This window comes from Thyridium curvatum (assembly GCF_004353045.1).
Source record: "Thyridium curvatum strain D216 chromosome Unknown NODE_46_length_333320_cov_79.933738, whole genome shotgun sequence".
Lineage (NCBI taxonomy): Eukaryota > Fungi > Ascomycota > Sordariomycetes > Thyridiales > Thyridiaceae > Thyridium > Thyridium curvatum.
Window position 1 is genome coordinate 213,815 of NW_022156801.1, and position 25,609 is coordinate 239,423.

The 25,609-nt window shown below is 54.7% G+C and overlaps 7 protein-coding genes across 7 annotated transcripts; 3 read left to right on the forward strand and 4 right to left on the reverse strand.

The window, feature by feature from the left end:
- Positions 1 to 1,120: 1,120 nt before the first annotated feature.
- On the reverse strand, positions 1,121 to 3,867 carry E0L32_007540 (uncharacterized protein; the record flags this gene model as incomplete). The annotated part of the gene is made up of 2 exons (XM_031142295.1): positions 1,121 to 2,970; positions 3,021 to 3,867. 2 exons carry the CDS (start codon positions 3,865 to 3,867, stop codon positions 1,121 to 1,123), a joined length of 2,697 nt encoding a protein of 898 aa, XP_030993514.1.
- A 6,124-nt stretch (positions 3,868 to 9,991) lies between these two features.
- On the forward strand, positions 9,992 to 11,347 carry E0L32_007541 (uncharacterized protein; the record flags this gene model as incomplete). The annotated part of the gene is made up of 1 exon (XM_031142296.1): positions 9,992 to 11,347. One exon carries the CDS (start codon positions 9,992 to 9,994, stop codon positions 11,345 to 11,347), a length of 1,356 nt encoding a protein of 451 aa, XP_030993515.1.
- A 1,966-nt stretch (positions 11,348 to 13,313) lies between these two features.
- On the forward strand, positions 13,314 to 13,934 carry E0L32_007542 (uncharacterized protein; the record flags this gene model as incomplete). Its single annotated transcript, XM_031142297.1, has 3 exons — positions 13,314 to 13,482; positions 13,558 to 13,645; positions 13,811 to 13,934. 3 exons carry the CDS (start codon positions 13,314 to 13,316, stop codon positions 13,932 to 13,934), a joined length of 381 nt encoding a protein of 126 aa, XP_030993516.1.
- Positions 13,935 to 15,019: 1,085 nt separating this feature from the next.
- On the reverse strand, positions 15,020 to 16,639 carry E0L32_007543 (uncharacterized protein; the record flags this gene model as incomplete). Its single annotated transcript, XM_031142299.1, has 1 exon — positions 15,020 to 16,639. The coding sequence occupies one exon, from the start codon at positions 16,637 to 16,639 to the stop codon at positions 15,020 to 15,022; it is 1,620 nt and encodes a 539-aa protein (XP_030993517.1).
- A 1,057-nt stretch (positions 16,640 to 17,696) lies between these two features.
- On the reverse strand, positions 17,697 to 18,483 carry E0L32_007544 (uncharacterized protein; the record flags this gene model as incomplete). Its single annotated transcript, XM_031142300.1, has 4 exons — positions 17,697 to 17,948; positions 18,014 to 18,170; positions 18,224 to 18,357; positions 18,412 to 18,483. The coding sequence occupies 4 exons, from the start codon at positions 18,481 to 18,483 to the stop codon at positions 17,697 to 17,699; spliced, it is 615 nt and encodes a 204-aa protein (XP_030993518.1).
- A 1,447-nt stretch (positions 18,484 to 19,930) lies between these two features.
- Positions 19,931 to 20,599, reverse strand: E0L32_007545 (uncharacterized protein; the record flags this gene model as incomplete). The annotated part of the gene is made up of 1 exon (XM_031142301.1): positions 19,931 to 20,599. One exon carries the CDS (start codon positions 20,597 to 20,599, stop codon positions 19,931 to 19,933), a length of 669 nt encoding a protein of 222 aa, XP_030993519.1.
- A 2,352-nt stretch (positions 20,600 to 22,951) lies between these two features.
- Positions 22,952 to 25,194, forward strand: E0L32_007546 (uncharacterized protein; the record flags this gene model as incomplete). Its single annotated transcript, XM_031142302.1, has 2 exons — positions 22,952 to 23,121; positions 23,199 to 25,194. 2 exons carry the CDS (start codon positions 22,952 to 22,954, stop codon positions 25,192 to 25,194), a joined length of 2,166 nt encoding a protein of 721 aa, XP_030993520.1.
- Between the last annotated feature and the right edge of the window lie 415 nt (positions 25,195 to 25,609).

The window sequence follows — 25,609 nt, forward strand, 5'->3', positions numbered from 1 at the left end:
TAGTACCTGCGTACCCTTTTGACATTGTTCTTGTCAGGGGCATGCGCAAAGGGTTTACTGTAGCGTAGAACCTTGAAGAGTCCGGTTTCGTCGAGCTGTCTGAGCTTTTCCCAGCGTCCTGATCGATCGGCACCATGTCTGGCCTTCCTGACTTGCTCAACTTTACTCTTACTGATCGGCCAGCACGATCATTGGCGGGGGATTATATTAGGTAATTAGTCAATCTACCGCCTTGTGAGCCAGAATAGCCTCTTGAGTGAAGACGACGCCAAAAGAGCAACAATGGCGATACCGGGGCATAGCACCGCAACGATCTGTCAGCACGAAGTATATCCAAACTGATTGCAAGTGGTGATTCAATGAAAGACGCTATCGTTCAACGGACCAAATTCTTCGGAGAACACAGTCCCAAGGTGTTAGCAGGAAGCCGGGTAATGTATTGGTCAATTTCAATGGCTTCTGTTGTTGATGTCACTCAGTTACCAAGACTACACACACTCTCGACCCTGTTCGCGCAGCCGCCTTCCAAGGTCCCGCTTCATCGAGCATAAGATCTTCCACGCCGTGATTCAGCACGAGCAGCTCTGTCGTCTCCGGCAGCGGTTCTGCATACTCGGCTTCGACGTTCATGGCTAGCGGCAGTGTCTATCGTTGCGATACAAGCCAAGGATGTACAGCCATCACGTAGTCACGGATCGTGACGACCAGGGCCTGGTCCCATGAGAACATCATTCTCAGATGCGGCTTTCCAACGGAAGCTGGGTCGGAGGTCCGAACAAAGTGTTGCAAGCGATGATTTTCTTTCTTGACCATATTGAAATTTGACAGCTCAGTGGCACCTAGATCCCACAATTAGACAGCCCTGGGTCTGACGAATAGCATGAACCCATCATGATGTCTCATCACGCCTCGCATCTGTTACCTTTCAGTCAGTGCTCTTAAGTAGATCCTATATGCCATGATCTCACCATGCTCACATAATACAGCCAGAATCCGACAATTGTTCTTTTGGGGACTCAACTCTATCATCTGAAGACACCAAGCCATCCCGTGCTTATTCTTCGCCGAGTGTACAGTCAGATACGGACTCTCGCATCCCAAATACAGAAGACATGGGGAATTACACAAGCGAGAACCGTCTAACGTGTCCCTTACTTGTCCGCAACTCTCCTCCTCGGTACATGTATGAGTCCTTCCAAAGTCTCCGGTATTTCTTTCCATCCTCTGAGCTCTTATCGTGCCCAAAAAACAGCTTGAGGTCGTAGGAATCCGGACTAGTGACTGACTTGAGCCCAGTGTAGTTCTGATAAAACGCGAAGAGCCCCACTCGACTGTATATGTCATTTCCGTGTGGGCGCAGAACGAGACCGTCTGGACTATCCGAATTCCGAGAATCAGAGACAACAAGCAAGACAAAGCTAGCAAGTTCATCTTCGCTTACTCGTAGTTCATCGGGGTAGTCAAGATGCAGCCTCGCGTGGCGACCAAGTACGCATCCTCGCACACCATTCCTGCTCTGATTGGAAAGACCCAGGTTCGGCTTCCCGTTACGATCATGGCGCACGATCTGGTCTTCGATGAGTAATCCTTGTAGGTCGAGACTGGCTGCCTTGACGGCGCCATATGGTGCGTGGGGGTGTTCCAAGTCCACGAAATGGCCATAGACCTTGAAATTTGCATCGAACTTGTAAGAGGTCATCATAATGGCGCCCTCAAAGGAAGCCCAACTCCATGAAGGCCGCAGTCTTGGCCGTGTGTCACGAAGAGAGTGCGATCCGCGGACGGGGGACCACATGAGCTCCAATGGCAAACGAGATCTCCAATGGCCGCAAACGTACTCGTCCTTCAGGACCTTGGCGAACTCCTTGGCCAGGGCCGATATCGCGGGCAGTCTATCGCTTTTGTTTGTCACATGCCGGAAAGAATAACACTCGACCAATCTGTACCACGTGCTCAGGGCGTCTGGAAATAAAGTCTCGGAGTTTGCAAGCGGATCTCTTCTTCTTGAAACCCGGTCCCGGGACTGTAACCTTCTCAAGTTTTGGTTCACCCGCCGAAACAACTCTGTATCATATACCCGATTGCCTTCTCGGGAACCATTCTTGAGCCAGCCGTCAGACGCAATGTACGGCAACGTGGAGCAGAAGCACGTCCAGGTCGTTTGATTGTTGCCAAATTTCAATTGTCTCGCGGACAGGAGATCCTCTTGCACAGTCCACGCTCTTTGTTCCCAGGGCTCTTGGTCGGGAAGAGGGTCATTGGGTGTCAGGGAGGTAAACCACTCCAGATCTTCCATAGGCTCGTCAGTGAGATCGCCCGCCAAAGTGTCCTGTTGTGGAATGAGGACAGCTTTTGTACGCGGTTCATTCTTCGAACCCTTAATCCTGAGCGGGAAGACGGTGTTGGGTGTGTGCTGACCGAGGGGCAAACGTTTAGACAGGAAGCCTTCCTTCACACTGCTTGCTCTCGCAGCAACTATGCATATCGTCGCATTTCTGTATATCTCATCCATTCGAGAGATCTCGGCGCTTTTGAAAATCGGGTCATCTTGAATGATACATAATGCATCGACCCATAAATATCGGTAACCCAAAGCTTTCGCAATCTTGATGGCGTCTTGAATTGTCTGGTCAAGAGAAGTAATCTTGATCCCTTGTGCGAATTGTGTCATAGTTGCCTTGAGCAGGACGAGGTTCTGTGCGGATTGTCCCCAGCAATACGACAAAGCAAGATACCGCTTGTGGACGTCGTCGGGTGTGATTATCTTGAGGCCAACCTTTGAGGTGTCGAGAGTCGTCATGAGGTCTAAAATCATCCTAGGCATAACATCCGGCGGCTTTTCCATGCCGCATTCGTGATTCGTTTTACAGAAGCGATGCCAATGTCTCATTAGCTCCAGGGATTCCCGGGCCCCTGGATCTGTGTTGACAGGCGCAAGAGATTCACCAAGGCCCAACTGCATCAGGTCACCTAGACAGTGTTAATTATGCACCATTTCCCGCGACTTGCAACAATCTTACCTGCACGTCCCACTACGTGAAACATCTCAAAGCAAGACCACACACTCAACATGGGGACTTTATCAACAAATCTCCTCGACTCAGAATCACCTCCAGAACGGCCGTTAGTACGGCTTGCCGATGAATCATGGGTCGTTGATGGGCTGGCCGAGTGACGCAAAGCATAGATTTCCGATGGCCCACAGAGACACATGCTGACATGCATCTCCAGAGGCTCATATTGATGAAGTTGAAACTCCAAACGAACAAGATCAGGGTTGATGGATCCCCCGAAGTCTTCTGGCCAGTATTCAGCCGACCACAGCTCGAATCCCCCCCAGAAGTCACTGTCCTCGTCGGAAAATGACAGAAACTCCTCGCGTTCTGAGGAACGCTCGAAAGCGCTCGACAATGCCTTCTCGTTGTTTCTTTTATCGGTGATAACACGTGAGCCCCCATTGCCAACGTCCACACGAACTCCCTCTTCCACATCTATCCTGGGTCGAAATCCTTTGTCGATGAGACTCCTTACAGCCTTCCGCTCGAGGTCAAAATAACGGATTTGCGGATAGAGCAGTAACGCCCAATTGCACCCCTTTCTAGCAGCGTGTTTGATCTCGGCTCGGCTTTTCAGAACATGCACCGGCTCGCGCCGGTAAGGGCGCAGAGTGGGAATATAGTCGCAATGCCGGCAGCGGTGCGGGGGTATTTGGCCGCTTCTGGAGGCCTTTCGTTTCAAATGCAGAGCCTCTGCATCGCCTTCGTCGCCGATTACCTTTGCAGACTCGAAACTTGTGTCGCTGGATGCGCTGGAGTCTGAATCTGGTGGGCTTGAAGCCCGGTAGGATCTTGCTTTTCGGCGACCCATGGATGTCAAAATATCGGCAAGCAGAGATTTACTCAGTCGTGGTGCTGCTTGAGGTTTGTAATCAAGGGGATGCCCGTTTCTATAGGAAAAACACATATGCAGATGCAGCCTCAGCCCCTCTCACATCTGCCCAATGCTGACGCACGTGCTGGCAAATTACTACATACCATTCTTGGCGTCATGGCGGGTCGCGGAATGAGGCTGTACAGTACAACCAGGTGTGCAGGGGTGTTCATAGGTGGACAAGTGAGTGATGCTGCAGGATTCGGCGCAACCAACGTTGCAGCGCGGATTATGCACCACTCGAGGGTAGCAGACTCCGCCTCACCGATCCGAACGAGGGGTCTCATTTTCTGTCGAATGTAGATACTTGCCTGGTTGATATACTTATGCCATGGAGTCAAGCTTCTCGATCCTTGATTGCTCTGTTTATCTTGAAAACGATCTTCTTTGAGGTCTATCAAGTATAGCTAAAAAGGAGTGGAGGTATCCTGGATATGAACCTTGATGGAATAACAAGTAGAGTTAATCACGGCGGGATGTATAAGCTTTTCGCATTGGTATACGAGTTCATGCTATGCCCCTTCGACTATATTACCTGTGCGCCTCTCCTTGCTTTATTCTAACGCCTGATTCTACTCGCACTGTTAACTCGTTGGAAGGGAATGGTCACTTGCACTTTATTTAGCCTGTGGCCGTCGCTTCATGCGCCTGTCGACTCTGGGTAGACTTTTGAAACGCCGCAGGGGCGAGATCATCACGAGCAAAATGGGGAAGGGAAGAGGGTAGAGGGTCTCGAAATTAGAGGTTCTACTCTTTCTTTAACAAAGTAGGGAGGCTGAATGAAGGTCAGGTGTCGTTGTGCGCATGCATGCTTTCCGTCCGCCTTCATTCCAGACTGAGGCGAGGCTCTCAGGTAGAGTGCGATTATGCAAACGTGGGCAGCAGGGCAGCGAGACCCCAGATTGAAGACTACGTCGTCGTTAAAGCCCAGGTCTGTCCCGATATCCTTGCTGCTACCGAACGAGACACCCATATCCAGCCAAGCTTTTCACCACCCGGTCAACAGATCAGACTTAAGGTCAGAGGCACAAGAGCCATGAAGAAGCCCGCTCCGAACCCCACGATCCGGATCCTCATGCTCGGGGCACCGGGTGTGGGGAAGGACTGCTTAGAATCAAGGGTACGGTACTCCCTTCTGCTTTCAACAGCCTTCACTGACATGACACGAGGACAACCAGTTCACGACATCGACCTACCCGCCGCCCTACAACCCGGCCCTCACCCTGACCAGCAGGCGCCTCTTCACCCTTACGCCGCGGCCGCCAACACCGTCAGACGCCCTTCTCACCCGCCCGCTCGACACGTCCGACGGACTCAAGGTCACACTCGCCGCGGCGGCCGGTGGGCCCTCCGTCCCTGGGTCGTCTTCCTCAGCAGCGGGAGAGGCGTCGTCCGCGTTTTCCAACCCGGCTTCCGTCCACAGCGGCGACGGCGGTGATGACGCCGGTATCGGCATTGGCAGCGGCGGCGGCAACAGCGCAGGTCGGTGTCCGCAATGCGCCCGCGAGGAGGACGAGGACGAGGCCGGCCGCACCGGCAGCGGGAGGACGTACATGGTCGAGCTGATCAACTGCCCGGCGCTGCAGGACGCGCGCGCGAGAGCACACGTCCTGGCGGCCAGGGGTACCTACGACGCCGTGTTGCTGGTGTACGACGTGTGCAGCCGCGACAGCTTCGACGCCGTGGCGGACCTGCACGGGGAGATCCTGCCGTCGGGCAGCAGGTGGCATCACCGCCGTAGGCGAAATCATCATCGGCATAGGAGAGCCGCGTCGGCGGCGACGGCGGAGGAGGAGAAGGAGGTGGTGGGGGATAAGCGCGCCCGGGGGAGCTGGTTCGGCGGCGGGGCGAGCGCGAGCTCCCTTGCGGTCGAGCATAGTGGTGCACACTACGCCACGAGGAGGGGCGAGGTCGTCGTCGCGCTGGCGGGCAACAAGGCCGACGTCGACATGGACGCCGACGGCGGAGCGGCGTACGACAAGGAGGCCGCGCTGCAGGAGGCCGAGGTCGAGGAGCGCGGGCTCGTACACCCGCTGTTCCGGGAGAGCAGACTGTATGAGCACGACCTACCGCTACGGAGAAACGGCGGCAACCACTTCCGGGCCCGCGTGCCGTCGTCGTCGCCCCTCTCCGGCCCGCCGGGCGGGATCAAGAGGGAGTCTGCGCCGGCGGCGCTGCTCGCCAGGCGGTCCGTCATGTCGGCCGACTCGGTGCTGGGCGGCGGCGGCATTATCGCCGCTGACGCCGGCGTGCGGCGGTCCGTCCTCTCGGCGCGGACGGTGCCGCTGTCTCCGCTGATGGGCTGGGGCGGGGGCCACGCGCAGCGCAGGTCCGAGGTCATCGAGCGGTGGCTGCGGACGGGGTCGCCCGTGCCTGACGCCGTGGACGAGGAGGAAGTCGTCGTAGTCGAGCGGGGTCCGGCAGAAGAAGAGGAGGAGGAGGAGGAGGCGGAGGATGATGGCACGCGCGTGGATGCGTGGTCGGACACGGAGGCGGCGGCGCGGAGGAGGCAGGTCAGCTGGGAGGAGGGGGACGCGCTAGCCCGGGCGCTGGTGCTGGGCGTGCCGTTCTGCGAGACGAGCGCGCGGACGGGGGAGGGCGTGGAGGAGGTCTTTGAGACGGTTGTGCGGGCTGTGCTGCGGGAGATGGGCAGGGAGGACGAGGGCGGTGAGGTGGAGGGGTGGGAGCGGAAGCGGGGGTGTAGGCACCGCGGAATGGGAGCGGAGGATGGGCGACGAGAGTGTCGTCGTGGTGGTAGTGCGCGGAGGGCGAGGAGCGAGGTCGTTGTGGCGCGGGAGAGCGCGGTGTCGGAGCATCTGGTGGATGGGCTGCCCAAGGTCGAGGTCACGGAGACGCCGGTCGAGGGTGCGGCGACGACGTCGAGTAGTGAGAACGGCGAGGCGGCGGTCGTACCGCTGACAGCTGACCGGACGAGGCGCCCTAGTGTCGTTGAGAGGATGAAGCGCGTCTTCACGAGGAGGCATCACGGGGTCGTCGGGGATGTGGCGGCATGAGAATGAGGAGGGATCCGGACTGGCTTCATAGGTCTCTCTACAGCTACTTAATATGTCATTAATCTTCCCTTCCATCCGGCATAATACCCTTTTGGTCGCAGATGCTTGCTATGCAATACACTGTATCATGGAACAAACAAAACAGGAAAAGAAATCAGCTCAAATCGCCTGTGATCGGGTGCTCAGGTGCATGAATCGTTACCGCCTTCAGAAATGCTTGCTTTGCCCGCTCCCAACGCCGGGGAAATGCACCAAACCCTCGAAAAAAGTGCGATTTTCTCATGACAGAGAGCATCCAACACCCTCTACACGGCCTGGTCCCGGAGGCCCTTGAGCGCTGCGCGCCCATTACCAGTCCGCAGCCCATCCGTTCTCTTCCAGGAACTCTTCGCATGCCATCTTGAGGTTCAGGTTCGGCCGCAGGTCGTGTCGACAGAGAGGCTCACGGGTCAGAGGATCAGTCTTTGACAGCCGCAGATGCTCCTCGATAGACGCCCGTTCGTACGACCTGCCATTTTGGGTCTGTGGAGAGAGATGCAATGTCAGTATATGTGGTCTTAAGTAGAAGGGTATGAGCGATGTGATTCAAACTCACCACGACGGGGTCGACCATGAATTGGAAGGTGATGTCGTCAGTTGCCCAGTCCGGCACCTTTCTCTTCCTTTCCTCGGGGCCCCTGGCCCTCTCGAAGATGTCGCGAACCTGCTCCACCGTGCTCTCAAAGTCGTCGTTGACGTCCTTCTGGTCGTCCTCGGTGATGCCGTCTCCAAACTCGGCGAGGTTGTCGTCCCGCTCCTTCTCGAGCAGGCGCAGGATGCGCTGCTCGAGGGCCGCCGTGGCGCGGGGCCGGCGCTTCTCCTTGTCCTCCCAGCGCTCGAGGCGCACCCTGCGGATGTGCTCCGCGATGGCCGAGAGCGACTTGTCGTTCTCGGCCGCGGTGCACAGCTCGAGGGCGGTCTTGGCGCTGGCGAAGGCGCCGTCATAGTCCTTGAGGGCCAGCCGGGCCTGGGACAGGTAGTAGTGCGCCTTGATGCTCTTGGGGTCAATCTCCAGGCAGGTCTGGCAGTCGGTGGCGACCTCTGGCCACAGGCCGAGCTTGACCCGGGCGAACGCGCGGTTCGTGTACAGCTGGGCGCTCCTTGGGTCTTGGATTATACTACACAGAGAATGATGATGAGTATTCACGTCCGGCAACAAGGATTCGACGGCAAAGTGTAAGCTTACGCCTTAGAATAATAGCCCTCTGCGCCGGTGTAATCGCCGGCCTTGAAGTGGCGATTGCCCTCCTCCTTGAGCTGTGTTGCTTTGGGGGCACTCATGCTGGAGATGATGTCTTGGGCAGGATTGGAAATGGCAAATGAATATCTGCACGGAGATTGGGCACGCCGGCCTGGCCTTGTCGATGACGAGCAGCAAACCGTGCTTGGCAAGCGGGATGAAAGTGCAGTTCCTTGTCCTCGGGCTAGGCTGACTTGCAGCTACACGGGGGTCAAAAAGAGGGAGGGGAGGAGTTGAATCCGACAAGGCAGATAGCCTGACTGGCCGGTCGCCAAACGATGAGCGATGTGTGAGGTGAGTGAGGGGTTCGTATCCCTGTGCCGATAGCAGCAGGCCCGGGACATCAAATCAGCTCAAAATACGGGCTGACGGTGGTGCTCTGTTTGATTCTAGGCGTTAATCGGCTTCGCGCAGGCGGCGCGACGTTACTGTCTGAGTGCAAGGAATTGATAGACTCGACATATATCCTGGCTGGTGATCCAAAGCAAGACGGACGTTTAGTCAAGACGTGCATGCGATGAGGGTATGAGCTGCTATTCACCAGGCCACCAAGTGAAGATGCAAAACGGCGATTCATGACATTTTGATCCAAGATGGCTCCGTGGATGAGAGATTCCTTTGTTCTTTCAGGTGCCACGGCAGCAGGCGGCGCCCCAAAGCCGAAGCCCCCCAGGCGGGTCCATCCGCTGAGGCCGCTGAGACAGAGCGCTGGCAACGCTGAAAACGGCAAAAGTCGCCCCACAGCCTCCGTTCTGGAAGGTTCTCAAGGGGCGGGCATGTGACAAATCAGCAGGCAGTGCAGAACCCTCTTATCTTATCGTTATCGATAGGTCCCAATTCGTCTCAAGCTGGTCATATCCATCAAAACATAGAGTCATTAAACTTGTGCACTCAAGTAACTTCTTTCACATCAAGTTCGCAGACGTTCAGGCACAGCTAGTTACAACTTACAAGCCAAACTCTGGGGAGTAATGGTTTTAGCCAAGATCAAGGGAAGCTTAGATCATCAGTGATTATCACACATCATTTCCTCTCATCCTGACATGGGATTCGTAAGAGACAGTACATGTTCCAAACCAATTTTGTGACTGGATTTGTGATAAAATGGTTAGCATGACTTTGAATGCAGAACGCCGCCCACAGCAGGTCTTGTCGGATCCGGCCTGGCATTAATTGTGGTCAATGGGCTCCGAATCCAATTGCGTCTTAACCATTACACAGGCATTGACTATTGATGGGCGTTAAGAGGGTGTCGGACATGCCAGTCACTTAGCTGCTCATTTCGCCATGTCCAACTAAGGCAAGGCCGTGATATTTTGGCTCACCTAGCTGGCGAGGAAGGCACTCTGTGTGGTCCAGTAAACCTATTAACCCTTCATTCATGTTTAACGCGGTGATTAACGCTTCGCTAATGGTGAGTTCACGGTATTCCCAGCCCTATGCTCAGAAGAAGAGAAGCGGCGACGGCTGGGAGCAAGTATTGAGCACGTATTTTGGCATGAGCTTGAGCAATATTCAACCGCCATGTGGACCTTGCCGGATCAAACAGCAACCAGCCCAGACCAGAGGCAGCAACTCCTGAGTCTGGTAGCGAGAGGCAATTGTAATTCCGAACCCAAGCACACGACCTCAAATATTTTCTTCGCAAAACAAACGGGCCAGATGACCAGCGCCTTTCGCCTCATTAAACTCCATCCAAGCTAGAACTCTGCTCGCAGCAACTGCACGCCCCCCTCGAAACCAGACCCGTCGGCTGTTGCAATTCATCATGATCCCGAGAGCTCACTTGTTTCTCTTCCTCGCGGCCGCATTTCTAGTCCTTCTCGGCCTCCACAGTCAATACGAGTCTCTTATCCGAATCGCCAAGGGTAAGCAGGGCCCAGAGCAGGACACAACACCCGACGCTCTCAGCCATCCGAGCCCGGGCGCTCCCCGGAAGAACGCGCAACAGAAGCCTCATGGCTCGACCGGCAAGCCATCGTCATACTGCAAGTGGGTGTTCGACCAGTACGAATCGAGTGATTACGAGGAGGCATGGTTCCAGGAGGTGCCCGGCGTCCAGTCAACCACCCCCGAGGGGCCCAACATCTGCCAAGCCATGCAGAGCCAGAAACACGTCGAAGCAGCCACGGCCATCGTCGGACGAGCTATCAATCTGACCGCCATCGACCCCAAGGTGCAGTGGGACCAGCTTGACGAGGCGTCCATCGCCATCGCCTCTCTCGATCCCGCAGACGAGTACATGAGCCGCATGCACTACCGACGTGTCTGCTACGACGAGAAGACGCAGAGCTTCCAGCCGGCGACCGGTCGCGGGATCCAACTCATCGAGCCCTTGTTCGGCATGCTGCGTGACCCCTTTGACGGCTACTGCGGCAAGGACAAGCTCGTTATGCAGGGCTACCCCGACGAGCACCCTGGCCAGTCCAAGCACCACATCCTCCCACAAGGCTACTCGCCATTCGCGTACACGACCAGGGACGAGGAGCCCAAGTCCTGGCAGACACACGGCGTCCCGCCCTGGTACTCCTCGCTGCGGCCGGAGCATGACGAGCAGGTCGGCACGGTATGGTCAACGCCCCAGAATGTGCACCTGGACCTTGGGTCCTCGTACTTTGGGGGGTGGACGGCGAGTCCCATGGCCGCGTCAGGCCAGTGGTTCTACGACAAGTACCACGTGCGCGGGCAGAAGTTCACCCGCTTCATCGCCGTCGAGGTGGAAACCCTGAACGACACCGTGGCTTTCGAGCAGATCCCCGCAGACCTGGTCGGCATCTACACGCTGATGAATCTCGGCCTCACCATGGGCGAGGACAAGCTCAACGCCATCGAGATGATCAAGCGGCTCGTCAAGCCCGAAGACTTTTTTGTGTTCAAGCTCGACATCGACTCGGCGCCCATCGAGGAGCCCATCGTGCAGAGCCTCCTGGCGGACGATGCCGACCACGGCGGGGCGAGCGCGCTGGTCGACGAGCTGATGTTTGAGCACCATGTCAATTTCTGGCCGATGAACAGCCCGTGGGGGCTGGCGCCGACGTCCAAGAAGGACGGCGACTTGCTGACGAGCTACAATCTGTTTAGGGATCTGAGGAAGAAGGGCATCAGGACACATTCGTGGCCTTGAGGATATGTGTTATTTTTAGGATGTACATCAAATCAAGGTTGGAATGCGGGTGCATGTTAGCCGTGGCTAGTTCGTGAGTTAGCAAGGTGTTTCAGCGTTTTAGGTGGTCCGTCCTGTTGTTATTATCTGGCTGGACATCATGCTTACGTGTATGTACGAGTCTTCGGGAATGAAATTTGGGTTGTGCTTTTTTATCAATCAGGACGGAGATTTGCTTTCTGAATTTACTTGTGTTCTACCTTGAATTTCACAATGTCACAAGGGATATCGGAAGATGAAGGTGATTTCTTACAGTCCCGAATCACCAGATGCTTATGTTTGCAGGGGTCCAAATGAGCGCCCGATCAAGATGCGTGGCTCAAGTGAGCGTAGGTACAGTCCGTCCCTCGAAATTCGACTTGGAGAGCCGCCGGACACCAGTCCGATCGCCGGAGCCACGAGACGGACAATACCAGACGATCCTCGTCACCAGACTCACCAACCCTGACCTTAGCCATTCCTTCTATGGCCCCCGTCACCAACCTATCGCGAACACCAGCACGGTAGGGCTTGTGTGACCAGTCTCGAACTAACAGGCACACGTTGGTGATTGGGTCTCTGGGCCCTTTTCAGGGCCATGTTGGTGTGCGTTGGTGTCAATGCGTGCCTCCCAATCAGGTCGCCGATCATCGCTGTCAGCAGGGGGTAGGGAAGCTGATCTACAGTGATTGCTCTCGTCCCCCGCGTCACTCCTCGACTGCTCTCTGAGTCTATGCGGGACCCCCGTCACGCTCTCTGCAATATGCATGTTCACATCACAGAACAGAAATGCCCCATGCAGCGCTGTCTTGGTTCGCTCACTCGCTAATCAATGCTGGCCGATTGATGATGGCCAAAACGCGCAACAATGCACGGCATTCACGGCCAGGTTGGCCCGCGAAGCAACACCGCGGGCTACAGGATGTGCGAGTTTGATTGATGGGGCGATGCACGTAATGTTGGACTCGAATGCGGCTGCTGCTCGTCATTGCATGTGCGCTTCAGACGAAGCTAATCTAGGTACCGTGCCTACCTGTCTTGGGCCGCCGATTTGGCCGCATGTTTGGGGGCCTGGACCCCAACTGCACCCATCTCGCCGGCCGATCCCGAAACAAAGATGCTGCTGTTGGATGCGGTGTACAAGTACAACAGCTTGTAGATTGATTTGATCCTTCAAGTCGAAGAACAGGACCCCACCACAGGGGGCTGATCTGCAAGCATATCTACACTTCGGCCCGCGACTGCAGGGTTGGATCGTCCCTAGGTCAGCTGTTTTACTCTATCGTACATGCACACTGACATCTGGCCAACAGGGCCCCCAATCCTTCCGGCAGCTCTTTAGTTACTTGCAGTTGGCCCTTTTACAAGTCGAGAGAGTGCGGCGGGCCCGTGATTCGGCCCCCTGGTTCGCTGCACGCTGCTAACCGCCGACAACTTGATCCCATCACCCCGGCGCCCAATCACGGCGCCCAGACCACACCTCTCTCCGCACGTCACTGCATCACCCCCAATCCCCACGGCCCACGCACAGCCGTAGCGCAACCGGCCGGACTGGGTCTGGCTCTGTGGTCGACCATACGTACGTGCCGCCTACGTAGTGTGTTGTTAGTGCGTTTGCTCACCAGAAAGGGGTGAACAGTTGGGTCGGTCGGGGCACGTTGCAAGGAAAAAGGGGGGTGAAACCCAAAGAAGCTTTCTTACATGCTCTTTGGATAATTCATGATGACCCATTGGCATTTCTGGGCAATAGGCGGGCGGGGTTCGTGATTCAGCCAGCAATCAAGATTGCTCACGTCTGCGTTCGGTGTTACGGTGAGGGATGATCCTATATAAGCTGCGAGATTCCCTCCCTCTGCTCATGCTCCGAGAATACTACATCAGCATCAGTTCGACGCAGATCTTCAAGCCTTTAGTTTCCTGCCTATTTTCAATCTTCATCTCTCTCAAAATGATGTCCCTACGAGCCATTTCTCTCATGGGCCTCGCCCTTCTGCGCACCACCACCAACGCCGTTCCGGTAAGCTCCGCCGCCGCCACGCCCGGCTTCCAGGTCTGGGCCGATCCCGAGTTCTCCGGCAAATTCAAACACTACACTGGCATCGCGTTTGATCAGTGCTGTATGTCGCAGTCCTTGTTTCCACACACGGCCATGATCTCGGATCTGCATGCTGACGAGAGACTATGACGTATAGATACATTTGGCGCAGACTTCCCCGCCGGCACGCCCGGCGGTGTCTCATCCATCAAGGCAGACCACCTCAACGAGTGCCGCATCTTCCCGTACGTGGCATTCATTCCTATTAGCCCCCCTGCTCCTCCTTTTTCCCATGCCAATCAACGATAAAGACGTGACGAGAAAGGGAGATGACCTACCTCTATTCATGGAATGCATTATGCTGACGAGCCCGTCCCCGGCATCAGGAACACCGACTGCAATCCCGGCAGCGGGAACGACAACGACGCCCTCTGGGTCATTGGGAGCTATCACGACCTCGGTAACCCCGAGGTCGGCTGGGATGACCGGGCGCAGAGCTTCAAATGCACTTACTGCCCGACGTGTAACAACTAAGGGAAGCACGTCGCGTCACGGGATGACCTTTTTTGGTATTTTCCTTTTTCTACATTCGCTGGACTTTGGTGTCCGCTGTGTGCCGCTGGCAGGAGCATCATTGTCGCTTTGCATTCCTTTTTCACGGCTTACGGCTATGCACTCCTCATGGAAGGATCGAGACTAGGGATGGGTTGGAGGGAGCAGATATCAGTCGGCAAGGGGGTTGGCATTTTTTAGACCTTATTTGATACCCTCTCAATGCATTTCTTTACTTTGCGGCTCGTAGCACGCTTCTCGTTGTGAGGTCGGAGATTCTTCTCCCACTGGTCTCTGGAAGAGGAACCTGGTTTCATGATGATATAATATATGCACTGCTTGTATCTGGAGAAGCACTGTCTATCTGATCTCTTCGTTTCCACTGACAGATACTACTTGGCATGCCTGGGACGGCCCGAGGTACAGCTTGCCCTTACCTCATAATTTGAAACTGCTTCCTCTTGCTTCTATTACGTAATCAATGGACTTGTGGTCTAGTGGTATGATTCTCGCTTAGGGTAACACCCGAAAGCATTCTCTTGCGAGAGGTAAGCTCCACTCTCTGGTTATATATGTCTTCACACTTCACAAAACACGGAACTAACTGTATGAAAAGGTCCCGTGTTCGATCCACGGCAAGTCCCATACTTTTTGTCTCTCACACTTTTTTGCTAACCAAAGTAATGCAATAACTGTACTATCATCAGCATAGTGACTGTTTTGTATTCAGTTCTTTAGTTTTTTCCAGTTTGACCAGTTTCTTATCAGTGAAGTCGATCAGTCCCGGCTTCTAGGATTGAAAATCCCGAGCTCCCGTCCCGTTCATACGAAGTTAGCTGCCCAAGTGAAGGTCATGAAGGGAAAGTGGAGAGAGATTGTTCTTGCGTACGGGGTGCAGTGTTGGGAGATATTTGCTAATAAAGTCAAGTAATGGATAATGGATGACTTTGATCTCTTTGTTTGGTTTACTCTTTGTTTGGTTTACTCTTTGTAAGGTCTACCCTCTGTTTGGCCCACCCCCCGTCCGGCCCACCGACTTGCCTCCAATTGAAAGTTGATCTGTAAGTCTATGCTACTCCTGCCGACGTATCCTTATCTTTCGGCGTGCACTTGAGGCTCCTAGCGATGCTGCAAACCCAGACCTTGGGCCCCTTCTCGTATTCATCTGTGCGGTTGCGCTCCACGAGGCGCTTGATCGTGTTGCTCGCCGTCCGGTTGGACGTGATGGTCGTCAGGCCCGACGCCCAGCCGTATGCAAACACCGAGCTCGACGGCTCACTGAGCTCCCGCAACACGGGAACCGCCACGCGCGGCAGGGCTCCTTCCGCGACGCACTGCTCGACTTCAGCGGTGCCCCAGTTGGCCCCCGCTATGCGCACGGGGAGCTTGAGGTCGTCCGGCACGGGATATTCAGACGTCACCCGGAAGTGCGGCAGAAACTCCTCCGGCCGGACCGTGCATTCCTCGGGTGGGAGCAGCAGCCCGCCGCGCGCGAGCTCCGTCGGCGTCGCCATGGTGCGCGTCAGCTTGCGGAAGGTCTGCGCCGCCTCGCGCGTGCAGACGAGCTCCCTCCCGGCCAGCACCGGGTACAGGAGATGCAGGAAGCCGCCCGGGTCGGCGTTCTCCTTGTCGATCTCGGCGTTCTGCGTGCTGTGGCGCGCCGGGTCGGTGCTGACGTGCCCGTGCGAGATGTCGGAGGCCAGGCCGATGAGGATGGAGCTGTCGAGGTTGACGGTGGCGCTGAGGCCGCGGTACTTCTGCGGCAGCATGTGGGCGTAGGAGTCGTCCCAGATGGTCGTTATCGAGGGAGGGGTGCTCGTGACGAAGGGGGACGAGGCGGTGTCGAGGACGAGGTCGACGCCGTAGCAAAGGCCCATGCGCCGGAGGCGGGCGAGCAGGACGTCAATGTCGGCGTTGCGGCCCTCGGTGATGCGCGGAAGGACGAGGTGGACTCGTGGGTAGGCGTATTCGAAGCGGTTAGCGCGCGCAGCGAGGATGAGGTTCATGGTCGTCTGGACAATGGGCATGCATTCGTCTCCACTGATCTCGTCGTCGTCGTCGTCGTCACTGCTGTCGTCATCATGGACAGTTTCCTCGCCAAAGTCCCATCCCGACTCCGTCATCTGGTACACGAGGCGCGTCTCGGTCACGCCCAGGACGCGCAGCCACTCGGCGCCGTCATCGACGATGGCGTCGATGAAGACGTCGTTGGCGTGACACTTGTCGCGCTTCGGGTAACGCTTGCCGTTGGAACCCGGTGGCACCATCTGCATCGTAGAGTGGAAGCCCACGAGGCCGGAGCACTTCTTGACCAGGTCCCACTTCGCCACGTAGCCGGGGATGTTGGACGCCGAGAGCTGCAGGCGGATCTTCTTCTCGCGGTCCGCCGCTTCCAGATCCTCGCGCTCTTTGAGAATAGCCTCTATCTGCCGGGCCTCATCTCGCAGGCGTTCGGTAAACTCGTACTCTTTGCGGAGATGGCGTAGCCACTTTTCGAGGGGGGTGTAGTGGGCGTTGCGTATTGTGAGGTCGCCGGTGAAATGACAGACCTCTTGCTGGAGCAAGACGCATGTCCGTAGTAGACGCGCGCCCAGGGCGGCGGTTGACTCGTCGGGAGTAGAAGAAGATGAGTCAGCGGCTCCTTGGCTACTGGAGGCTTCGCATGCTGGCGCGTCTTGCTGAGACATGGCCGTCGATCGTGTGAGCCCCCGCAGAGACCCCGGTCAAGATCTTCCAGTCCCGGTAATCCTCTCCTGCAGAGGTCTATGTTCCTGCCTAAATATGTTGGTATTTGTGATGTTCTCAAGAAAGTCTAAGCCTCTCGGGTTGATGTTGTGGTTTTTTGTCGTCAGCCATGGATCATTGAGCTGCTGAGGGGTGAAGTTAATGAATGGTGGGTCTGAGAAGTACTGTGAATTTGGGAATGCCTTGAGCACGGGCCACCTAGTTAATTCTGTGTGTTGCTGAAAGGGTTCCAAAGTTAATGACTGTCGGAGTGTGTCCGCCTGAGGCACACTGGCAAAAAAGAAAAGCACCAGGTGGACTGTTGTACTTTATGAACACACTGATTTTCACATGTCAATTATATTTAAGTATGCACAGGGCTTGGTTTCGATCTCCTGTTTCAGTCACCTGAGAAACACTTCAAATGGTTGTGAAAACCAGACTTGTCTTCATTTGATTGGGTACTGCCATGTCATAGGAAACTACTATCCCGTAGGACATGAAAATAGCTTCCGGTAACTTGTAGGACAGGCAAAATGATCAACAGCAGAACAAACTTGCTCTTTTGTTTGATCTAGAGTGGGAGAAACAAGATAGGCTCGACCAATCAATGAAGATCAATCAAACACTAAAAGGCTCATAACCACAAGTACTCTGGCAAAAGTGTTTATTATGCGGATGCAGAATGAGAAACTAACTGTGAAAGGAAAGAGGATCCAGGTCGACCTTATATGCAGGAAGGCATGGATCCTAAACAGCAGATGACTGACAGTCATCTGAGAACAAACTACCAAACATGACTGCCATACAATCCTAGAGTTTATCACAACATAAAAAGGAACCATGAGTCATACAGACTTTTGTCAGTACATACGTAAGTCATCCGAGTCCCCAACTGGAGCTAACAGCAATGTTGGTCTTTGACAGCTTTCAACCTTCGGTCAAAAGTGCTGCAGGCAACTCGCGCGTGAGACATTGAGACATCACCGCCAGATAGAAGAAAACCAAAAGGTCCAAAATCTAGCAAGTGTTGAGCATAGAAGTCAGGGCAGTCTTCTCAGTGGAGGTGATGGACAAGCCATAGTAAGACTTGACCTCCACCCAAGAACGGGCGTAGGTGCAGTAGAAGGACGTCAGAGGCGGCTTCCAGCTGTCAGGGCTGCGGTCGCTCTTGGCCTGGTTGACGTTGTCCGTCACGGCCCAGAGCTGCGGCCGGGTGATATCGTTGGCAAATGCCTCCCGTCGCGATGAAGACCAGCTGGAGGCACCAGACTGTCGTAGTTTCTGTTAGCCTCTCACGAATGAAAAAGAAGGGTAAATAGCACGAGGCAACTTACAATCCAGGCATTCTTGAGCGGGACCATGTGGTCAATGTCGACATCCGAGGCCGCGGTCCAGGTAGCGCCGTCATAGGGGCTTGTCCAGCTGCCAGATGTGGCCTGGCAGGCAGAGTTGACCACTACGCCACTACCGTCGCGCTTCAGGACGAACTCCCTATGGGTTGATGAGACGGTGTAAACGTTCGCATTGTTGTGGGTGTTACATACCTAGTATTGCAAGTACCCTCAATGGTGTCCCAGGTCTTGAAAAGGTCACGCTTGTAGCCACTGCCCGAGTCGGAGGCCTTGACAGTGAGGGCAGCCAGCTTGGTCTTGGCGCTCGATGCCGAGGGGATGCCAGGCTGCTCAGATCAGTGTCTTGAACGGCATGCAGGAGAGACCTGTGAGTTTCATACCGGGGTGGGCATCGGCATCGGAGCGGCAGCTCCGACGGCAGCCAGAGCCGCGATGGTCAGCGTGAACTTCATAATGCTTGATGAGAGACCTGGACTGCTGGAAGATATCGCGATGCGCTGAGGAGCCGGGAACGAGCTTCGATCACAATGGGAATGGGAAACATCGTGTCTTGTTATACTTCTGTAGGTGCACGTGTGCACGTGTGGTGCATGTCCAGAAGAAGAAGCTCATCTCACTTATCACAGCGTCGCATCCGGTCGATTGGCCTGAAAACGCAATTCCAAGCGATGGTGGCCCAGCAGCCGAGGCGACTGTCGCACCCTGCTCAGGCTTGGCACATGGACGCAACACGACCTGCATGCGACACCTACCACTTACAGCAAAAAGAACAGCCACGGACTCCGACGCTCTGCACGGAATCATCCACTATCGGCATCGATATTGATAGGTTGCTTATCTGGCGAAGTGCCGATCCCACCCTGACCTGTCTAGGTGCCGGAAATTCTGGGGTTCGGCCCATTAGCCCCAGGACTGGGCAATAAGTAGGGCGCTAGCCAATGAAGTGTGTTATCTGGGAAACGTTGGCTTCGGCTGCAACGGGCAGCTGTATCTGAGCTGAAACACGCTACCCTGGAAGTGCTTCTGGGCGGATCTCATTGGCGGGTGCCCTCGAAGCGAGGGGCTGATGGGCGTTCTTCGCGCCCTTCTCGAAGGTCAAATCAGGTTGCGAGCACGTGTGCTTGGCTCCCGAGGTTGATTAGGGGGATGAGGCAGTGATGCCGAGAGGCTTTTTGGAGACGAGTGATGGTTGCCGATCGCGTGCTTGGATGAAAACTGGTTGCTGGTTCTTGTGAGAATTCGTATACGGGCGTGCGATGTGGCTAGCCGCGCTGGAGGAGTATACCAGGATTTCTAGAAGGCCATACACGATCGTAGTCGTTTTGACGAGCGCTAATCTTTGCTGAAAGGCTGCAGTGTTAGTATCGTGTATGTTCATATAGGAAGAGGCATCATGTTTAAAAAGGTGGCACCGGGTTTCTGCACAGCCACTGGCGGGCAAATCAAACATGGTAGGTATCCCAATCTGCCACAAATATACAGTATAGGGTCAATGGTAGTGTTACGCCTCAGAACTCTTGCCCCAGTAATACTTAAAGATTTCACTAAAGGGAGTAGTCAGCCATGGCAATTCCGTCTGATAAGAAGGCAGAGAGCACCCAGCCCTTCAGCAATTATTTTGGGCATTCCTAGAGACAACTTTCCACTACGTGTTCACTCAGCAAGCCAATATGTGCACACAATGGTATAATAACAAGAATGTGCCAGTGAGGCACCAACAATTTGATTAAATAAAGATGTTAAAGTTGAAAAGTCCGTAGGCAGAGAGCGGTGTCCAAGCCCGACGACGAGACGAATGTAACAAATGTTTGCATACCAGACCCAGTGTATCCTGGCAGCCTTAGAATGAAAGAGATTCCCACCACACTCGACAAGAAGTATTTACATTGGCCCTGTTCTCTACAGGATAACAGCACCGAGAAGCATCGCAGCCAACAGGTAACTCTCGCCGATCAGGCTGACGTGGCCAGATGTACCCGCCGTAACGACAGGTGGCGTCGACCCCTGAGAATCCCCAGAAGACGAGCCATCGCCGGCTGGACCGCCGGAGGGGTTATCGTCACTAGAAGAGCTATCACTAGAGGAGCCATCACCGCCACCAGGGGAGCCATCAGAGGAACCACCAGTTCCCAGGTTCTCTGGTGGTGGAGTTTGAATAGTGTATCCAGAGGAAATGTAGCCGTCAATCACTGATGTCGGTACAGTAACGGTGACGTGTACAGATCCGCCGCCAGGGGCGCAGGTCCCGCAGTCGACGATGGCACAGGTGAAACCGGGTGGAGGGGTGGTCTCGGCGGCGCCTCGACAAATAGGGTTGGAACAGGTCTGAGTGATGGTGTACGGGATGGATGTCGGCGAGCCCTGGTGGCCCAGGCCGGGGTAAGTGACAGTGTAGCACTGAGTGTAGGTGCCACCACCGTCGCCCGTGACGGTTATGGGGTCGAGAGTCGTGGTAGTGTCGCAGGTCACGGAAGGCTCATCACGAGCCTGGTAAGCCCGGTCAAAAGGTATGGCTGCTTTGCCTGCGGCAAGCATCGCCGAGAGATGCAACAGAGTGAGGAACCTCATCTTGAAAGTCTTATGAGGCGAAATGGGGGCTCCTTGATCGGGAGGATAGAACGAGTGTGACAGAACGAGTGAACGAGTGTGACAGAACGAGTGAACGAGTGGTTTACGGCACGAACTTCCTCATCTCCTGGCAATCACCGCCAGCACTTGCTTGCACTTATACCTCGAGTCTGGAGGAGACTGCGATAAGATCAGTAATGACACGTCTACCTTCGAGTCGTGCATCGCCCAAAACATCCAAGCGGACTTCTAACACCGCAGCTGACAACACGCCACTTTAAGTTCGATCATCGCAGACATTCCAGGTCATCTAAGACGTGGATGGCCTCTAGGATGGAGTTTGGCGAGTAAGTGTCGAGGTGAAGCTTTGTAAAATCGTGAAAAAGTACACTCGGCCCGGATGTAGTTGGCGATTCGCAGCGAAGGCCGATACGATATCGAGCTGACATATGAGACACCTCATATTTGAGTTCCACGATGGAGTATTGTGGAATCCTGGGGGCAAGGACTTGACTCTGTTGGACGTAATATCATAGCTCAACGAGTTGCTGAAGTGAAACCTCACTTGGCAAACAATGAATCGTGCCAGTTCATAGGGGGCTCGTGGGACATGTACCCGGTACACATCAAGGCATCCTGGGGTACATGCAGTATCTAACGGTCCTGCAGAATGATAGCCCATTACAATGGATACAGCTGGACAGCCCATTCTTCGAGTCGACAAATGATAGGGCGAGACTCACCCTGCGTCTCTTTGCCTTCAGCAGATGTTGCTGCCAAGCCCCAAAAGAGGCAATAGCGGTTGACATTACCTAGTGGTTGATCGCCACTCGGTATGGCCGTTCAGTCAAAGGCGGAGTTGCATTACACTACGCGGCTGTCAAGATGCCAGGCCGGACGATCTGCTCCGAGGAAGCTGGGAGGCGAACTCCTTTTCACGCCCAGGTCTCCATCCATTAATAAATAATTGAATATCAGGGAGAGAACGGAGAAAATTCGTAAGCAACATTAGATATGGGAGCTATCGCGTTGGATTTCGACCGCATGTGAGCCCAGTAAGTGACTGGAGTTTACTTGCACCGCCATTGCTGAATTCCATCATCTATCACCTTTGACTGACATCCCTTTAGGCTCACCAACATTCGTACTATGTTGCCCATCAAGGAAAGATCTACAAGGTATACATGCGGTTCCAGCATGCCGGCAAGACCGGCTACCTAATGCGGGTGTATGTCAGCTTGTATGGATTCTGGCACCTACACCAAAACGGTTGCTTGGCACCAACCCTGGCTGTCAACACATCCTCACTAGCCCCTTTTTGTGCTAGATCTTCAAGCATTGTCCTTCTCAAAGATGTAAGGCAGAAATACTTGCCCAGACTTCATCGGTGATCGAATGCACGCGATATCCTGCCAAAGGGGGGCTGTGATCCCTATACAGTCGCATCCAAACATGGTCGTAAGAATGGAAATAAGTCGATGAAACTCTCGACAGGTACAACTAAATGGATTCTGCTACGCAGCCCGGGGCTGATATTCACTGAGAAGTATGCTTCATTCGAGCGAGCCAGGATTTGTCAGACCCGGCCCGGGATCGCACGAGCCCCGATGAACTTGTCAGTATTCAAAATCACCCTACATCCACGACACAGAACCGGAATATTAGTGGTCACTCGTGTGAGTGACAGCGGCGGTCCACATGGACCACACTTTGATCCATGTGCAAAACTGGAGTCGTGAGTATCCCATGCGACTAATGTCGTTGCGACAAGCTCCTCGCCAGAGAGGAAGGGAGATCTCTGCCTTGCGTGTCTGTCGTATTAGATCAATTCTTCAGAGTCTTAGTCGCGAGAGTGGATATTCTTGCCATTCTTGAGCATTCAGTCGGCCCTTGATCCTTAGCTACGCGTATCACTACCTCCTGTTCGCGAGTCCCAGGCTCTGTCTCTGCTCGAGTTCTTGCAGAGATCTCGGACCCAGTTTCAGCTCAAGTTGTTATTAAAGTTAAAGTTTTTTTGGTCAAAAATGGACTGACATTGAAGACCATATCGGGCCTGATTTGCGCAGGAAGAATTCTGACATCTCCAGCCTCTCCACCAGGTCTCACACTCTGCCTTCACTTCGGTGTCTCCCTTGGAAGCTTCAGAAATGTTGAATAATGATGCATTAATGCAAGGAATGACTGATTCAAGAGGTGAAAAAGAGAAAGTAAAAGTATAAATGTTGAGCTCTTTCGTCCGTCTTTTGAGCATTACAACCATCTCATCATCCAACTCGCCAAAGGCTTCCATCGTTTCGTTCTGATTCGACTTCTATTCACTCTCACTGAAAACCCGTCACTCGTTCTGCAGCAATGCATTTAATGGCTCTGCTTGGCCCCTTGGCCTTTGCCGAGCTTCTCCGCACTGTCAAGGCGGATGACTGTATGGGTCTATGTCCCGACGGCAAACACCTCATCAAGGTGCAGCCAGTGGTGATCGCGTATCCTGAGAAAGGCCTTGCGTCCCGCACTGCTATCGCTAGGTAGGATCACCTTCAGCCTCCTAATTTCAGGATCCACACACACACTCGGCTCTCTGACATTCGCTGATGGATTGTAGTACCGAGACCATTCCTTGCGATGAATATGTTACTGTGACTACCCCAGGCGACAAGGCCACAACTTACACGATTCCTCCATCTGGTACAGTTCCAGGCACTGTGATTATCGAAACCCCTTCCCCAACTCCATCTCCTGGCTGGACCACGATCACGACTCCTGGGCCTGTGGCCACCACGCACACTATTCCTCCTTCGGGTACTAACCCCGGCACGGTCATCATCGAAACCCCGACTAGTTCTCCTGAACCCACCAGCCCGGAGCCAACCAGCTCCAAGCCAAGTAGCCCGGAGCCAACCACCTCAGAGTCCACCAGCATGGAGCCTACCAGCACCGATCCTGCTAGCTCTGAGCCACTGGAAAGTCCTACTACTACTGCTCCTACTTCTACGCCCCGTCTTCCCATCACCAGCCTCCCTACTTTCTCCAACACGTCTTCGCCACCCGCACCTGAGTCTTGGACCACATACACCACAGAGGGCCCGACGCCGACAACTCACACAATTCCGCCAGAAGGGACCACTCCTGGAACTGTCATCATTGAGACGCCTCCTGCTGAGTCCTGGACGACATACACGACAGAGGGACCTACGCCTACGACAATTACGAAGCCTCCCGAGGGAACCAACCCGGGAACTGTAATTATCGAGACGCCTCCTCCTGGGTCTTGGGTCACGCTGACACGCCCTGGTCCCGATTTTCTCACGACGACCGAGGTTACACCCGTTGGAACAACTCCGGGTACAGTTGTGGTCGAAACTCCATCGTGGACTACGTACACGACTGAAGGCCCTACTCCCACTACCCACTCAATCCCTCCAGAGGAGACCAACCCAGGCACTGTCATTATTGAGACGCCACCTCCCGAGTCCTGGGTGACAGTGACGCGCCCTGGCCCTGAATTTCTCACGACGACCGAGGCTACACCAATTGGGACAACTCCAGGCACTGTCGTGATCGAAACTCCTTCGTGGACAACCTACACGACTGAAGGTCCGACGCCCACAACCAAGACAGTTCCGCCAGAGGGAACTAACCCGGGCACTGTCATTATTGAGACACCTCCCCCCGAGACGAGCCCTGCTGAGACGAGCCCTTCTGAGTCCAGCCCCGCAGAAACCAGCACTGCAGAGACCAGCCCCGCTGAGTCCTGGACCACGTACACCACTGAAGGCCCTACGCCGACCACCGAGACGATCAGCCCTTCTGGGACTAATCCAGGTACCGTGATCATCGAGACGCCGCCGGCAACGACCTTCACCTGCGACAAATATGCCTACCTAATCCAATGGACCTCGCTTTTCCGGGTCGACATCAAGACTGGCGAGGTCGAGGTGGTTAACCGCGATGTCAACACCGACTCCCGTATCAACGCCATTGGGTACAACACGCTGGACAATTACATCTACGGCATGGACGCCGCCACCCACAATCTGCTCCGCATCCCACCAAACGGCAAGGCAACTGTCGTGGCGACACGTGTGGCCACTAATCTCGACCGGCCCTATGTCGGCGACGTCGACAGTGACGGCTTCTACTGGGTTTCTAACGGTTCGGATGGGTTGTGGGTCAAGATTGATCTCAGACCCGGAACGTCTACCTATGGCCAAGTCGTCGACAGCGGCAATTCTCCCGTTAGTGGTGGCTACATCGTTGGAGACTGGACTTATGTTCCTTCTGCCGGTCCGTACAACTTCGCCATCGGCACCAACCACGACACCGGCACCATGGCGCTGCTTCGCTGGAGCCATGGTACGCACCGGTGGACTACTATACGCACATACACCATCAGCGATTACCCGAAGGGACCGGAGGGCGGTTTCGGCGGCATTTGGGCCCAGAACAACGGTACGGTCTACGCGATCGACAACCCGACAGGTTACATCATCGCTTTCGACGTCGATGGTCTGTCCGAGCCTCGTCTGGTCTCCGAGGCCGCCCCTTCCCCCGGCAATGACGGAGCCCGCTGCGTCTCCAATCTTGATGCCGAGAGCTGATTGGGTTGTTCTGGATACATGTCATTTCATTTGTTAATCTTTCAACAAGTAACATTTGATGGCTTCTAGGCCCTAATCTTTCACCCAAATTACACATTCTTTTCCGTTTCCATTTCTTTCCTATCCAATTGCTGCACCCTCACCTTGCGAGGACTTTAACCTCGGAGTGCTATTGAGAACCATAGTGACCTGGAGGATTCAAAGTCTGATCTTGTGATAGCTCCTGTACTCATTGATTTATCAACCCCCAAGTTCACAATACAGTCTAGATATAGCTACAACTCTCATTGTATGGTGACATTTTATATTATTTTGCCAGATATGGTCGCGAAGAAAATGTCACGCCAAAGCCCTATTCAATATTTGCACCCCCTAGTAGACTGTACAGCGGGCAAGATGAGGAAGCTAACTGTCC